Genomic DNA, 15,120 nt, shown 5'->3' on the forward strand with positions numbered 1-15,120 from the left:
TAGAATCTCTAAGACTGAATTCACTAGGAGACACAGGACATACCATAGAGCTGTTTATGTCTGAGAGCCCCAGTTTCCTTGTCTGTTAAATGAGCATAGTAACACCAATCTAACTCCCTTGGAATATTCAATGGTGTAATACTTACAACACCTAGCTGACCTATACAATTATAGCTATTCTCTTCTGCAAGTCTAATATTCCTATTCACCCCTCCCTCTGCATAGGGATCCGGTTTGAAATCATCAGTTGCTCAGTAGGGCCTGGGGAGCTAGCTGGTCATTCTTTGGTTAAAGTCAAAGCCAACCTCTTTGCCTACCTTTTTGTCTTAATGTCAACTTCCTACCAGACATGTTCCTCCCGCACTGGATGATCAAAATGCAAAAAGGATGGACACGATCAATGCATTTTGTTGGAGTGGTTGCATTCTTTCTACTTTCTTAGGGCAAAAAAATGAATGGTTGGACAAGAGACTAACCAAGGCCTCAAAGAAAGTGAAATTCTTTCTCAAGCTCCTGCAAGTCCTTTCATGGGTATAGTAACAGTTCTATAGGGGTCTCATTGTGATGGTGCCATTATACAGGCCAGCAAGCCCCCTGTGTGAGCCAGACCTCATGGCCTTCGCCCTTGTTTTCCTCTTTTTTTTTTTTTTTTTTTTGTTTGTTTTTGAGACAGGGTCTCGCTCTGTCGTTGGAGTGCAGTGGTGTGATCTTGGCTCACTGCAACCTCTGCCTCCTGGGTTCAAGTGATTCTCGTGCCGCAGCCTCCTGAGTAGCTGAGATTACAGGCCCCCACCAGCACGCCTGGCTAATTTTTGTATTTTTAGTAGAGACAGGGTTTTACCATGTTGGCCAGTCTGGTCTCGAACTTCTGACCTCGTGATCCACCTGCCTCGGCCTCCCTAAGTGCTGGGATTACAGGTGTGAGCCACTGTGCCCGGCTGCCCCATCCTTTTTCTTGATATTATAGTTAGTGGTGAAAACATGTAAATGATAATACTCCATGCAGTATGTATGCTGAAGTGACTACCCTGAAGACATTTTTTAAGTCCTATTTTCTTTTCTTTCTAGGATATGATAATCATTTTCTATTTGTATTAATACATGCTTGAAAGGAATTAATAAAGCGATTACATCCTTGTCAGCAGCTTGGAACAAAGCTGTGGATCTGGGATTGTGTGGAACTCATTTGACATCAGTAGTTACTTGTGTCTTTATGCCTCAGATCAAGATGTGCATGTTTTTTTCTTTCTCCTTTTAGCTTCACGAGGCTGACATTGTGGTCCTAGGCTCACCTAAGCCTGAAGAGATTCCCCTTACTTGGATACAACCAGGAACTACTGTTCTCAACTGCTCCCATGACTTCCTGTCAGGTAAATGTCTTCACATTGGTGTTGAGCCACTGAATAGATCAGATCGTTCGAAGAAATGTTAACCTTTTCCTAAGAGGGTATGTTTCTGAAATGTTAGCAGTCGTCGACATTAATATATAGGGTAGGAAACTTAGACTGTGGGCTACCTGATAGAACCATGCTGTTGAGCAAAGAGAGACCAAGATGGCGGTTGAGGTGTCTGCTCCCACAGTGAAGTGCCCCCTACTGGCTTCTAGCAGTCAGGTCAGTTGTGACCTCAAGTAGATGATTTGTATGTGTGTGAGGTAAACTAGAAATAGCGGTTTTCACAGTTTCTTAAAAATTAGTAAAACCCTTTCTTCCAAAGAAATCTTCGTGGAATCTCACTATGTAAAAGCAGATGAGCGCCGGATTGTTGGGAGGGATGGGAATAGGATCAGCCTGTGTGTCTCCCTGATTTCCTCTTGCATTGACCCATGAAGCACATCCTTGGAGCCCCAGAGTCATCTCAGAACAGTATGAAAATCACCACTAGATGCAGAAACTGTTGTAGGATTGGTCCTGCTATTTGATGGCATTTTGCCAACGTATCCAGGAATACTCAAGACCACACCAGGCCCACTTTGGGGGCAGCCCAAGCAGTGCCCGCAACAGGGCAGCCAGCAGCCCCGGGTCCAGCAGGAGGTGGCCCAGAGTGGGTTCCTTTTTCCAGTTCATAGAAGGACTGAGGCTAAGAAAGCCTTGGAGCACACCCAGGCCCTCAGCAAGTGCCTGAGTAGCACAGGTGAGCCAGAGACGATGGCACAGGGAGGCAGAGGAGAGCCCCTCTTCCTGATTCCTTCTGGCTTTGGCCTCCAAATGTTTGTGCGGAAGAGAGGACTGTGCTGAGCTGGGCTGGAGGACAGGGGCAGCTTTTATCCCTAAAGCTGGGCAGAACATACACCAAGGTTGGCAGCCTCTGCTCTCCTTCTCCTCCACCAGGACCATACTTGAGGTTGAAATCTTGAAACCTTGTAGGCAGCTCCATAAAAGCATGAGCCCTAGCCAGAGGTTGTTACTGACCCTCCTCTCTAGGAAATGTAGCTCCTGCCAGAATTGACCGATCAGATTAAAAACCCCCTGGGGGCTGGAGAGGGTGGAATGGAACAGAGTCCAAGGAAAGAGGCATTAAGAGCTGTGGCCCTGATGGCTCTTTTTAACCAACAGAAAGCATGTGCTAAATAACATTTTAAAAATATGTGTAATTTATTCATATAACTTTTTTTCCCCTGAAAAAAAAAAAAACAATGCCTAACCTATTAATAGTGGACAGGGCTTCCTCTGTTCAGAATCCCAGTCAGATTAGGAAAATCAGTTCCAACATTTGTTTCTTGTAAATGAATGCTGCTTTGCTGTAATATTTACTTGCTGTGTTTTATTAAAGTTTTCATGTAGGACAGTTTTGGCAGTCATGGCTGGAGATAGGAGTCTACTTTGATGTTCTGGAATCTCTTTGAGCTCTGTGGTTATATGACAGTGACATATATTTTGTTAGTGAAAGTGCTTTATTTTTAATAAGGTTTCCTTTTAGGACCCTTATTTTTGAAAAAAAGTATTCCCTGAAATATTAGATATCAATGTAATGATTCTCTGGGGGAAAAAAAGACCAAGGCGTTACAGATGTTCCTCGACTGACCATGGGGTTATGCACAGATAAACCCATCAGAAGTTGAAAATATCATTAGTAAAAAATGGGCATTTGTAGCCAGGATGGGATGTGAAAACAGAAAACAACGTCCAAAAATGCTGGCAGCACAGTACGCTGTAGAGTATTGGTTGTTTGGCCTTGTGATTGCATGGCTGACCGGAAACCACGATTTGCTGTCACTGCTGCCCAGCGCCTCAAGACAGCCTTGTTCTTTGTATAGCTGGCCTGGGAAAAGATCAAAATTTAAAGCACAGTTTCTACTGAATGCATGTCCCTTTCCCACCATCATAAAGTGGAAAAATAGTAAGTGAAAAGGTTGTAAATCAGGGATGGTCTGTGTATTTCAAAATGATTCTATAAGTAGAATTTATTTGAAATTTATCTGGCCCAACTGTAATAGTTTTCTTGTTGGTTTTTGAATGCCCAGTGTCCAGAATAGTACCTGACGCTTAGTAACCACTCTGTGAAATTTTTTTTTTTTTTTTTTTTTGGAGACAGAGTCTTGCTCTGTCACCCTGGCTTTAGTGCAGTGGGTGTGATCTTGGCTCACTGCAACCTCCACCTTCTGGGTTCAAGTGATTCTCCTACCTCAGCCTCCCAAGTAGCTAGGATTACAGGTCCCTGTCACCACGCCTGGCTAATTTTTTTTTTTTTTTTTTTTTTGTATTTTTAGTAGAAGTGTGGATGCACCATGTTTGCCAGGTTGGTTTCGAACTCCTGACCTCAAGTGATCCACCCACCTCGGCCTCCCAGAGTGCTAGGATTACGGGCATGAGCCACTGGGCCTGGCTAACTCTGTGAATATTGAGTGTTTGACAAGTTAATAAGCATGAATCAAAATTGTACTCTGCTTGTAGTTTTACGTTAGTGGCATGTTTAGAAACATTTCCTTGAATTTGTCTCCCACTTAAAGATGGGGCTGATGGCCAGGCACAGTGGCTCACGCCTGTAATCCTGACACTTTGGGAGGCCGAGGCAGGTGGATCACCTGAGGTCAGGAGTTTGAGACCTAGCCTGGCCAACATGGTGAAACTCTTGTCTCTATTAAAAATACAAAAAAATTAGCTGGGCTTGGTGGCAGGTGCCTGTAATACCAGCTACTCGGGAAGCTGAGGCAGGAGAATGGCTTGAACCCAGGAGGTGGAGGTTGCAGTGAGCCGAGATTGCACCATTGCACTCCAGCGTGGATGACAAGAGCTTTTTTTTTTTCTCAAAAAAAAAGAAAAGAAAAGAAAATGGGCTCAACTAGGTAGTCATTGAGATAAAGATGAGGAATGCTATGTTGATGAAACAGATGAACAGTTTCGGGGTGGTGCTACCCATAATAGCACATTTCTAAATAGTCTACAAGTTTTAATTTTAGCAACTTTGTTTAGTATGAAAATTTGATCTAGGAATAATGGAGAAAGGTTTTTTTTCCCCTCTTTTTTTCATAATCCCACTACTGTAAAGAAATGAATAAACTTTTTGAAATATTAAAAAGAAAAGAGCTCTTATTTAAACTTAAGATGAGAAGAATAACTTTTAATAAACTTGTGGCTGGGTGAAGACAGAGTTTTATAATGAAATTTTTATTCTTACCTTCATGGTACAGAGTCCCTCCTCCTTCCCCCCGTAAAAATAGATGGGATGTTGTGATTTATGATGAGGCAATTCTGTAGAGACATTTTATGGAATACATAATCCTAGGAGAGATTTTCCTGATGGCTAATATCCCAGACACAGAGCTCAGAAAACAATTATACCCAGCTAGTTGGTTCTGTTCACTCTACTATTGCATGAGTCCAATGTTTAGATTTTAAAACAAGGAAATTTCAACATTCTGTTTTCTAGCCGTAAGAGTAACTACTTTAAAAAAAAAAAAAAAGACAACCAAAAAAACCTATTTCTTAGAAAAAGTCTTGCTCTGTTGCCCAGGCTAGAGTACAGTGGCACGATCACAGCCTCAAACTCCTGGGCTCAAGCAATCCTCCCTCCTCAGCTAATTAAAACAATTTTTTTTGTTGTTGTTGAGGCAGGGTTCTCACTGTGTTGCCCAGGCTGGTCTTGAACTCCCGGCCTCAAGTGGTCCTCCCGCCTCCACCTCCAAAAAGTGCTGAGATTACTGGTGTAAACCACCATGTCTGGCCTAAAAAAATTATTTCAAATGAAAAAACTACGCACTGCTCTTGTAGTGCCCTGCTTGCTAAACAGCAGATTTCATCATAAGCAAAATCATTTTGTACCCTAAATATTAGGACTTATTTACTGATGTAACAAATGGGACCAAGGAGAAGCTGGTCTTCCATCTTAGGCTCAGAAAACAGTATCAAAACAGCAACTCTGTGGCTCAGAGTAATTTATAGCATCATTTTAAGCTAATGTAATTCTATTTAGTGTGGAAGAGGGGAAGAGCCCTGGGATGCTGATGTGCCGGGGGTCCCGAGGGACCTTGAGACTTTCCCTAGTATGGCTCTGAAGGGAGACATTAGAACTTACTGGAGGCTGGGTGTGGTGTGGCTCATGCCTGTAATCCCAGCACTTTGGGAGGCCGAGGCCAGTGGATCACTTGAAGTCAGGAGTTTGAGACCAGCCTGAGCAACATAATGAAACCTCATCTCTATTAAAAATACAAAAGTTAGCCGGGCATGGTGGCAGGCACCTGTAATCCCAGCTACTTGGGAGGCTGGGGCAGGAGAATCGCTTGAATCCAAGAGGCAGAGGTTGCAGTGAGCCGAGATCACGCCATTGCACTCCAGCCTGGGCAGCAAGAGCAAAGCTCCATCTCAAAAAATAAAAAAAAAGTGTAGTGGAAAGAACATGGACTTTGGAGTCAGGATTAACCTAACTCAAGGAGAAGGGAGCTGTTTGTGTAAAAAAAATTCTTGGCCGGATGCGGTGGCTTACGCCTGTAATCCCAGCACTTTGGGAGGCTAAGGCAGGCGGATCACCTGCGGTGGGGAGTTCGAGACCAGCCTGACCAACGTGGAGAAACCCCGTCTCTACTAAAAATACAAAATTAGCCGGGCATGGTGGCGCATGCCTGTAATCCCAGCTACTCAGGAGGCTGAGGCAGGAGAATCGCTTGAACCCAGGAGATGGAGGTTACGGTGAGCTGAGATCGCACTCCAGCCTGGGCACCAAGAGCGAAACTCCATCTCAAAAAAAAAAAAAAAAAAAAATTCTTAATTGCATTGCACTTACAGGCTGTGTGACTTTGAGAAAATAAGCTCTCTGATTAATTAATAAGATTCCCAATTTCTTTGTGGGTAAATTGGGAGGAAGGCTGTTGGGAGGAATGACTGAGATGATACCTCGGGGCAGTGACTCTTTGATGGTAGCTGCCAATAAATGCTGGTCCACTTCCTGCATTCCTCCCTCTACTTCCTTGTTGCCATGTCACCTGCACACAAAACAGCTTTCAGACTCCATCTTGGCACAATATACATTTATATATGAAAAATCAAACCCAAGAAAGGAAGAAGTCCAATGAAATTCTGAACATGTAAGAAAAGTCAGCTTTAGAGAAATTGGATATCCATGTAATTTTAATTATGCCAAAGCAATTGATATAAAATTAGGATCTTTGCTTATGACTCTTGAACTTTAGTAATTCCAAAATCCATTGTACCTATCACTGTTTTCTTGTATTTTTTTTTCCCTGTAAATTCTGGATATTCTAGATCTATCCCTGAAGTATATTGCCAGTTTTCCATTTCAAATTTTAATTAGTTCTCAATGCAATATATTTAATATTTTGCTTTTTAAAAAAAAGTAAAGGTTCATGTCATTTAGAATATGCAGCACTGTATAAATTTCCTTGTTAATTTGGTTTCAGTTGTCCAAATTAAGTTGCTACTAATAGCTTATTAGTATCAGTTTACTAATATTTTAATTATGTTTTTTTAATCATGTCTTACATTGTGTTCTTTTAAAAACTAGTGATATGCTGTCATTTGACAGTAAGAATTCAAATAATTTAAACTAGGATTGCAACTCTCAAGAACACTGTCACAAAAATTTTACCAAATGATATGTATTAGTCCATTCTCACACTGCTATAAAGAAATACCTGAGACTGGGTAATTTATAAAGAAAAGAAGTTTAATTGTCTCACACTTCCACGGGCTGTACAGGTAGTATGATGCTGGCATTTGCTTGGAAGGCCTGCTGGAAGGCCTCAGGAAACTTACAATTATGGTAGAAGGCGAAGGGGAATCACATATATCTTACATGGCCAGAGCAGGAGCAAGAGAGAGGGAGGGCGTATTAGTCCATTTTCGCACTGCTGATAAAAGACATACACGAGACGGGGAAGAAAAAGAGGTTTAATTGGACTTAACAGTTCCACATGGCTGGGGAGGCCTCAAAATCATGGCGGGAGGTGAAAAGCACTTCTTACGTGGCAGCAGCAAGAGAAAATCAGGAAGATGCAAAAGCGGAAACCCCTGATAAAACCATCTGATCTCATGAGACGTATTTACTACCATGAGAAGAGTATGGGGAAAACCACCCACATGATTCAAATTATCTCCCACTGGGTCCCTCCTACAACACGTGGGAATTATGGGAGTACAATTCAAGATGAGATTTGGGTGGGGACACAGCCAAACCATATCAGAGGAGGAGGTGCATACTACATACTTTTAAAAACCAGATCTCAGGATAACTCACTCACTCACTATCATGAGAACAGCACCAATGGGATGGTGCTAAGCCTTTCATGAAGGGCCACCCCCATGATCCTGTCACCTCCCACCAGACCCCACCCCCAACACTGGGGATTACAATTGAACATGAGATTTGGTGGAGACACAGAACCAAACCATATCATGATACTCATTTTATTTATTGCATTTTACTTTATATCCTACAAAGTCAATATATTTAACTGAAAAACTGGCTACCAGTGGTTTTTTTTTTTTTTCAAGTTCTACGTGTACTGATTTCTAATTTTTAGCCATTCCTGATTTTAAAACCTCGCATACATTTTGGGGATAATTTGTTCTCCTAGATTGCGAGAAAATATTTAAGTCTGTGGGCTTGGAGAATGCTTTTTTGATAAGAAGGATGCCCTTGGCCAGACTGCATAGAAGCTGAGATGTTTCCACAGAGCTGAGATGGCAGGAAGGCTGAAGAATTTTCCTGCATCCCTCCCACTGCAGTGATTGTTCTGGCAAAGTTCCCAGGGTGGTCTCTGCACTGCTCATATTAGTGAAAGGGTGGTTCTGATTTCTGAGGAAGGCATGATAACACTTTGGCCTTAAATTTTCTTTTTGCAGAAAGTTTGATTATCATTAGAAGAATGGCCATCTTTTAAAGTGATTCATTGACTTGTCCCTGGAGAAATCATGAGTTAGATGAGAGTGTTTAGTGGGAAGTGAAAAGACCCATCCACGGTTTCGGATGAGATCCTCGTTGGACTGTGATCCCAGGATATTACCCAGGCCCAGATCGTAGACAACCTCCCAATGGAGTCCTGCCCCTACACGGGCAGGGGGTGAAATAATGATTCCCTTTCTTAATTTTCTTTAGCCATGAAATTTATTAAAAATGTATGTCTGATTCTGAGTTGCCAGTCTTAATTGCTTGAGATTCTCTGGATTCAGAACTTATTTTTATTTTTTTTATTTTTATTTTTTGAGACAGAGTCTTGCTCTGTCATCCAGGCAGGAATGCAGTGGTGCAACTGCAGGCCCACTGCATCCTGAGCTCAAGCGATCCTCCTGCCCCAGCCCCCAGGTAGCTGGGACTACAGACATATGCCACCATGCCCAACTAATTTTTTTTTTTGAGACAGAGTCTTGCTCCCTCCCCCAGGCTGGAGTGCAGTGGCATGAGCTCGGCTCACTGCAAGCTCCGCCTCCCGGGTTCACACCATTCTCCTGCTTCAGTCTCCCGAGTAGCTGGGACTAAAGGCGCCCGCCACCACACCCGGCTAGTTTTTTTTTTTTTGTATTTTTAGTAGAGACGGGGTTTCACCGTGTTAGCCAGGATGGTCTCGATCTCCTGACCTGGTCATCCGCCTGACTCGGCCTCCCAAAGTGCTGGGATTATAGGCGTGAGCCACCGCGCCCAGTCCCAACTGATTTTTGTACCTTTTCTATAGACGAGGTTTCACCAGGTTGCTCAGGCTGCTCTCGAACTCCTGGACTTAAGCAATCCTCCTGCCTTGGCCTTTCAAAGTGCTGGGATTACAGGTGTGAGCCACTGCGCCCAGCCTGAATGCAATCTTAAAACTGAATTAGAAAATCTGAGTCCAGGCTAGAGTTATATATAATTAAGAGAGTGTGGGTTTTAAGTTGTGTTTTAAAATTGTGTTGTTTTTGGTCGAGCCTGGTGGCTCACACTTGTAATCCCAGCACTTTGGGAGGCCGAAGTGGGCTGATTGCTTGAGCTCACGAGTTCGAGACCAGCCTGGGCAATATAGTGAAACTCTGCCTCTACAAAAAATACAAAAATTAAGCCCAGGTGCTGTGGCTCATGCCTGTAATCGTAGCACTTTGGGAGGCCAAGGCTGGTGGATCATCTGAGGTCAGGAGTTTGAGACCAGCCTGGCCAACGTGGTGAAACCCTGCCTCTACTAAAAAAATACAAAAACTAACCAGGCGTGGTGGCACATGCCTGTAGTCCCATCTACATGGGAGGCAGAGGCAGAAGAGTCCATTGAACCCAGGAGGCGGAGGCTGCAGTGAGCCAAGATCGCACCACTGCACTCCAGCCTGGGCGACAGAGCAACAGTCCGTCTCAAAAACAAAAAATAAAAATTAGCCAGGCATTGTGGCATGCGCCTGTAGTCCCAGCTACTTGGGAGGCTGAGGTAGGAAGATGGCTTGAGCCTGGGAGGCGGGGGTTACAGGGAGCTGAGATGGTGCCACTGTACTCCAGCCTGGGTGATCGAGCCAGACCTTATCTCAAAAAAAAGTGTTTTTAATTACTTGTAATTTTAATTGCTTGTAATTAAAAAACAGTAATTAAAAGGACCAAAAGTTAACTTTGCAGGTAGTAAACCTTAGCCTACTGTACGTAAAAATCAGAAGGCCAAGGCAGGAGGATTGCCTGAGTCCAGGAGCTCAAGACCAGCTTGGGCAACATAGTGAGACCCCCTCTCTATAAAACAACTTAAAAATGTGCCAGGTGTGGTGGCACACCCTTGCAATCCCAACTACTCAGGAGGCTGAGGTGGACGGATTGCTTGAGCCTAGGAGGTCAAGGCTACAATGATCGTGATCACATCACTGCACTCCAGCCTGGGCAACAGAGCAAGACCCTCTGTAAATAATAACAGTAATAATCAGAAAGCAACACTGTATGTGAATAAAGTCACCTTACCTAGCTGCCGGTGGACAGCCTTTGGTGTTTCAAGGACTTAGTTTTTATGCATTCCTGCTTTCGATATTTGTTGACTGTGAGCTTTGGGCTTATCCAGGGTCCACGAAGAAGAAATGGTTCTTCCTTATCTCAGGCTTTTGTTATTTTGGGGTGTTTTAAATTCCTCTGCTGTGGTTACTCAATCCGATCCTACTTGCCTCTCTCTTCCACAAATTTCTCAAATGTCATTCATGGTACCCTTTTAACTCTTATGGACTTATTTGCTTTTAACATATCTTTTATTCACTTTGAATGGAGTTTCGACTGGAAATAGAGGGTAGTGTTGTGTGTACCACCTGCCATCTTCAGCTAGACACTTTCAAAGAGTTTGTTTTGTTAATTATATCTTCTTACATAGCTCATTATGCTTGTTGAAATTTGTGAGATGCTTTAAACCAAGCCTGTCCAAACCACAGCCTGTGGGCCGCATGTAGCCCAGGATAGCTTTGAATGCAGCCCAACACAAATTCATAAACTTTCTTAAAACACGAAATTTTTTTTGCAATTTTTTTTTTCCTTAGCTCATCAGCTATCATAGTGTTAGTGTATTTTATGTGTGGCTATGGCCCAAGACAATTCTTCTTCCAGTGTGGCCCAGGGAAGCCAAAAGATTACACATTGCTGAAAACTTTAGATGTATCAGGAATCATATAGCTTTTCAAAATAAAATATCCACACTTTTGCTAAGTCCTATGCTATGCAAGTGACTGAACTATACCAGGACTTATCTTGTAAACTTGGAAGTGAAATATTCTTCACTCGCAAGGGTATTTTGTGATTAAATTCTGGAAATATGCATTTATAAGTTGATACCAGCTCCTGGAATGTAACTTTTTCTTTTTTCTTTTTTTCTTTTTTAGATTTTTTGAGATGAAGTCTCACTCTGTTGCCCAGGGTGGAGTGCAGTGGCACAATCTTGGCTCACTGCAGCCTCTGGGTCCCGGGGTCAAGCAATTCGCTGGCCTCAGCCTCTGAGTAGCTGGGACTACAGGCGTCTGCCACCACGGCTGGCTAACTTTTTTTTGTATTTTTTAGTAGAGACAGAGTTTCACCTTGTTGGCCAGGCTGGTCTTGAACTCCTGACCTCAAGTGATCCACCCACCTCGGCCTCCCAAAGTGCTGGGATTACAGGCGTGAGCCACCGCACCCGGATGCTTTTTCTCATTTCTCCATCGCTTAAAGATAGAGGATTGAGAGAGGCCCGTTTGTGGACACGATCTTAAGTACAGATCTCTAGTGGTTAAAACGAAACACAACAACTCTCTCTCATCCTCTAGACTCTTGGCTTTTGCCTAAATATGATTCATAAAGCTGAAGTGTTGCTAATCTTTAAATAACACCCAAGGGATATGATTATATGATTACCCAACACCCTAATACAGTTTAAGAATAGAGTGATCCAAAGAAGGAGAAAATAGTGTCTTCAAAAATGTTGCTATTAGAAATATTTCTTTTCTCTAAGGGAGGATGCAGGCTAAAGCATTTTGCATGTGTGTTTACTTTTATAAATTTTCTAAGTGATGAAGGAAGGAAGGTAGAATCTTTTTTTTTTTTTTTTTTTCAGATAGAGTTTCACTCTTGTTGCCCAGGCTGGAGTGAGTGGTGCGATCTCGGCTCACCGCAACCTCCGCCTCCCAGGTTCAAGCGATTCTCTGCTTCAGCCTCCCTAGTAGCTGGGATCACAGGTGTGCACCACCACGCCCAGCTAATTTTTTTTTTTTATTATTTTTTATTTTTAGTAGAGATGGGGTTGCACCATGTTGGCCAGGCTGGTCTCGAACTCCTGACCTCAGGTGATCCACCCTACTCGGCCTCCTAGAGTCCTGGGATTACAGGCGTGAGCCACTATGCCCTGCCAGAAGTAGAATTCTTATCAACATCTTTCTAGGTTGATAATCAGGTAATCCCTAAAGTTAATACCCTAAAATGCAATTTTTTAGTTTTGATGGAAAATTGATTCTATCCCTTTTTTTTTTTTTTTTTTTTTTTTTTTGAGGTGGAGTTTTGCTCTTGTTGCCCAGGCTGGAGAGCAATGGCATGATCTCAGCTCACTGCAACCTCTGCCTCCCGGTTCAAGCGATTCTCCTGCCTCAGCCTCCTGAGTAGCTGGGATTACAGGCATGTGCCACCACGCCTGGCTAATTTTGTATTTTTAGTAGAAACGGGGTTTCTCCATGTTGGTCAGACTGTTCTCAAATCCCCAACCTCAGATGATCCACCCGGCTTGGCCTCCCAAATTGCTGGGATTACAGGCGTGAGCCACCATGCCTGGCCGGTTCTATAACTTCTATGATAGAGAATTTTTAAATTATCAAAAAAGCCTGATCTTTCATGCAACACTTTGACCAGTCTTACCCTGTGAGTGTTTTCATCTGCCTTCTCACGCTTTGCATCCACAAGTGAAAGTGCTTCTATTTTTCTATGTATTGTACAGTAAAGATTTTAGAGCTTTCTAGGCCAGGTGTGGTGGCTCGCACCTATAACCCCAGCACTTTGGGAGGCCGAGGTGGGCAGATCACTGAGGCCAGGAGTTTGAGACCAGCCTGGCCAACATGGTGAAACCCTGTGTCTACTAAAAATACAAAAATTAGCCGGGAGTGTTGGCAGGTGCCGTAATCCCAGCTGCTAATAAGGCGGAGGTTGCAGTGAGCTGAGATCGTGCCACTGCACTCCAGCCTGCGTGACAGACAGAGACTCTATCTCAAAAAAAAAAAAAAAAAAAATTTAGATCCTTCTAATAAGATGAAGCCCACTGTGTCAAAAAAAAATCTAAAGATTAGGATATGAAGTCATTCTGACAGATTATACTGTGGAGTATATATCCCTGTTCCTTTCTTCTGAGCCTTATTTTCGTGTTAATAGTTTAAACTACATACTATATGCCAAGAACTTTATATACCTTATCATATTTCATTTTCACAAAATTTTAGAAGGTTGATATTACTCACATTAATTAACAGGCCCAACATCACAATTTCTAGCAAGAGGAAGAGGTGTGCTTTTAATGCAAGTCTGACTCTGAATTCTGTGGCCTAATCTGCAGTCTATGTTGCATCCACATGTTTAAAATGTTCACTGTGAATTCTCTTGAGCTATTATTTCTATCTCTAATTATGCCATAATTTAAAAATCAGAATACTTGGGCTCGTGTGAAGAGATGATGTGCCTAGATGTTTCTTCCTGGCTCAGCGTGAGATATGATTTTGAAAGCAAATGATGTGCTTCATTACATTTTCTAATTCCATTTATCCCAGGTTAATAGCTTAGATGGCCTTTTTTTTTTTTTTTTTTTTTTTTTTGAGATGGAGTCTTGCTATGTCGCCCAGGTTGCAGTGCAGTGGCGTGATCTTGGCTTGCTGCAACCTCCACCTTCCAGGTTCAAGCGATTCTCCTGCCTCAGCCTCCCAAGTAGCTGGGACTACGGGTACACGCCACCATGTCCAGCTGATTTTTGTATTTTTAGTAGAGATGGGGTTTTGCCATGTTGGCCAGGCTGGTCTTGAACTGACCTCAGGTGATCCACCTGCCTCGGCCTCCCAAAGTGCTGGGATTACAGGTGTGAGCCACTGCACCCGGCCAGATGGCCATTTCTCTAATGTAAAATGTGAAGCAGGCCCAATGGAGGGCCCCAAGCCTGTGCCAGAGGTGACCAGTCTGCAGCCGTGCCCCGACATCCTAACTTCCTTGGTGAAAAATGAGACCACTATTCAGTGTGCTAGCTGTTTACAAGGAGCAATTGGTTAGAAATGACAGTGTACTGAAAGTCTTTTTTTTCCCTCCAATTTTTTTACAGGGAAGGTTGGGTGTGGCTCTCCAAGAATACATTTTGGTGGACTCATTGAGGAAGATGATGTGATTCTCCTTGCTGCAGCTCTGCGAATTCAGGTTTGTTCAACATAGCTGTCTGACAATCTTGAGTTTGAAAGTTTGATTAATAGTTGCTAACATTTTGCAAGTGGTTTCTGTTTACCAGGTACAGTGTTAAACACTTCACACACAGTGTTAGGCCCATTTGATAAGTGAAGAAATGGTGATTTTGAAAAATGAAATGAGTTGCCTATGATCACATGGCAGTGTGGGGCAGGGACCCATGCTGGGGACTGTGTATGTTATCTTGTGCTGTGTAATAAATTATCCCAAAATTTAGCAACTGAAGCAACAAGGCATTTATTATCTCACAGTTTCTTCAAGTCAGAGATTTGGTAGTAGATTAGCAGATTAGGTGGTATGTTAGTCCATTCTTGCATTGCTATAAAGAAATACCGGCTACTCAGGAGGCTAAAGCAGGAGGATCGCTTGAACCCAGGAGACAGAGGTTGTGGTGAGCTGAGATTGCACCACTGAACTCCAACCTGGGTGACAGAGGGAGACTGAAAAAAAAAAAAAAGAAATACCTGAGACTGGTTAACTTAGAAAGAAAACAGATTTAATTGGCTCACGGTTCTTTTTTTTCCCCTTGGGACAGAGTCTCACTTTGTCACCCAAGCTGAAGTGCAGTGGTGCGATCTTGGCTCACTGCAACCTCCACCTCCTGGGTTTAAGCGATTCTCATGCCTCAGCCTCCTGAGTAGCCGGGACTGCAGGCACACACCACCACGCCTGGCTAATTTTTTGTATTTTTAGTAGAGACAGGGTTTCACCATGTTGGCCAGGCTGGTCTCAAACTCCTGGCCTCATGTGATCCACCCGCCTTGGCCTCCCAAAGTGCTGGGATTACAGGCATGAGCCACCACG

At 43.2% G+C, this 15,120-nt stretch overlaps 1 protein-coding gene across 8 annotated transcripts in view; it reads left to right on the forward strand.

Moving 5' to 3' along the window:
* Window positions 1-15,120, forward strand: part of MTHFD1L (methylenetetrahydrofolate dehydrogenase (NADP+ dependent) 1 like) — a 241,744-nt gene that overhangs the window by 41,871 nt on the left and 184,753 nt on the right. For all 8 annotated transcript variants that reach the window (XR_010112318.1, XR_010112319.1, XM_063605033.1 and 5 more), the window contains exons 8-9: window positions 1,259-1,370; window positions 14,180-14,271. Coding sequence is in view for 6 of the 8 variants with exons in the window: in XM_063605033.1 (XP_063461103.1) it covers window positions 1,259-1,370; window positions 14,180-14,271 (204 nt within the window). In the remaining 2 variants the exon portion in view is untranslated. The remainder of the gene's footprint in view (window positions 1-1,258; window positions 1,371-14,179; window positions 14,272-15,120) is intronic.

Source organism: Pan paniscus, chromosome 5 (genome assembly GCF_029289425.2).
Source record: "Pan paniscus chromosome 5, NHGRI_mPanPan1-v2.0_pri, whole genome shotgun sequence".
NCBI classification, from domain to species: Eukaryota; Metazoa; Chordata; class Mammalia; order Primates; family Hominidae; genus Pan; species Pan paniscus.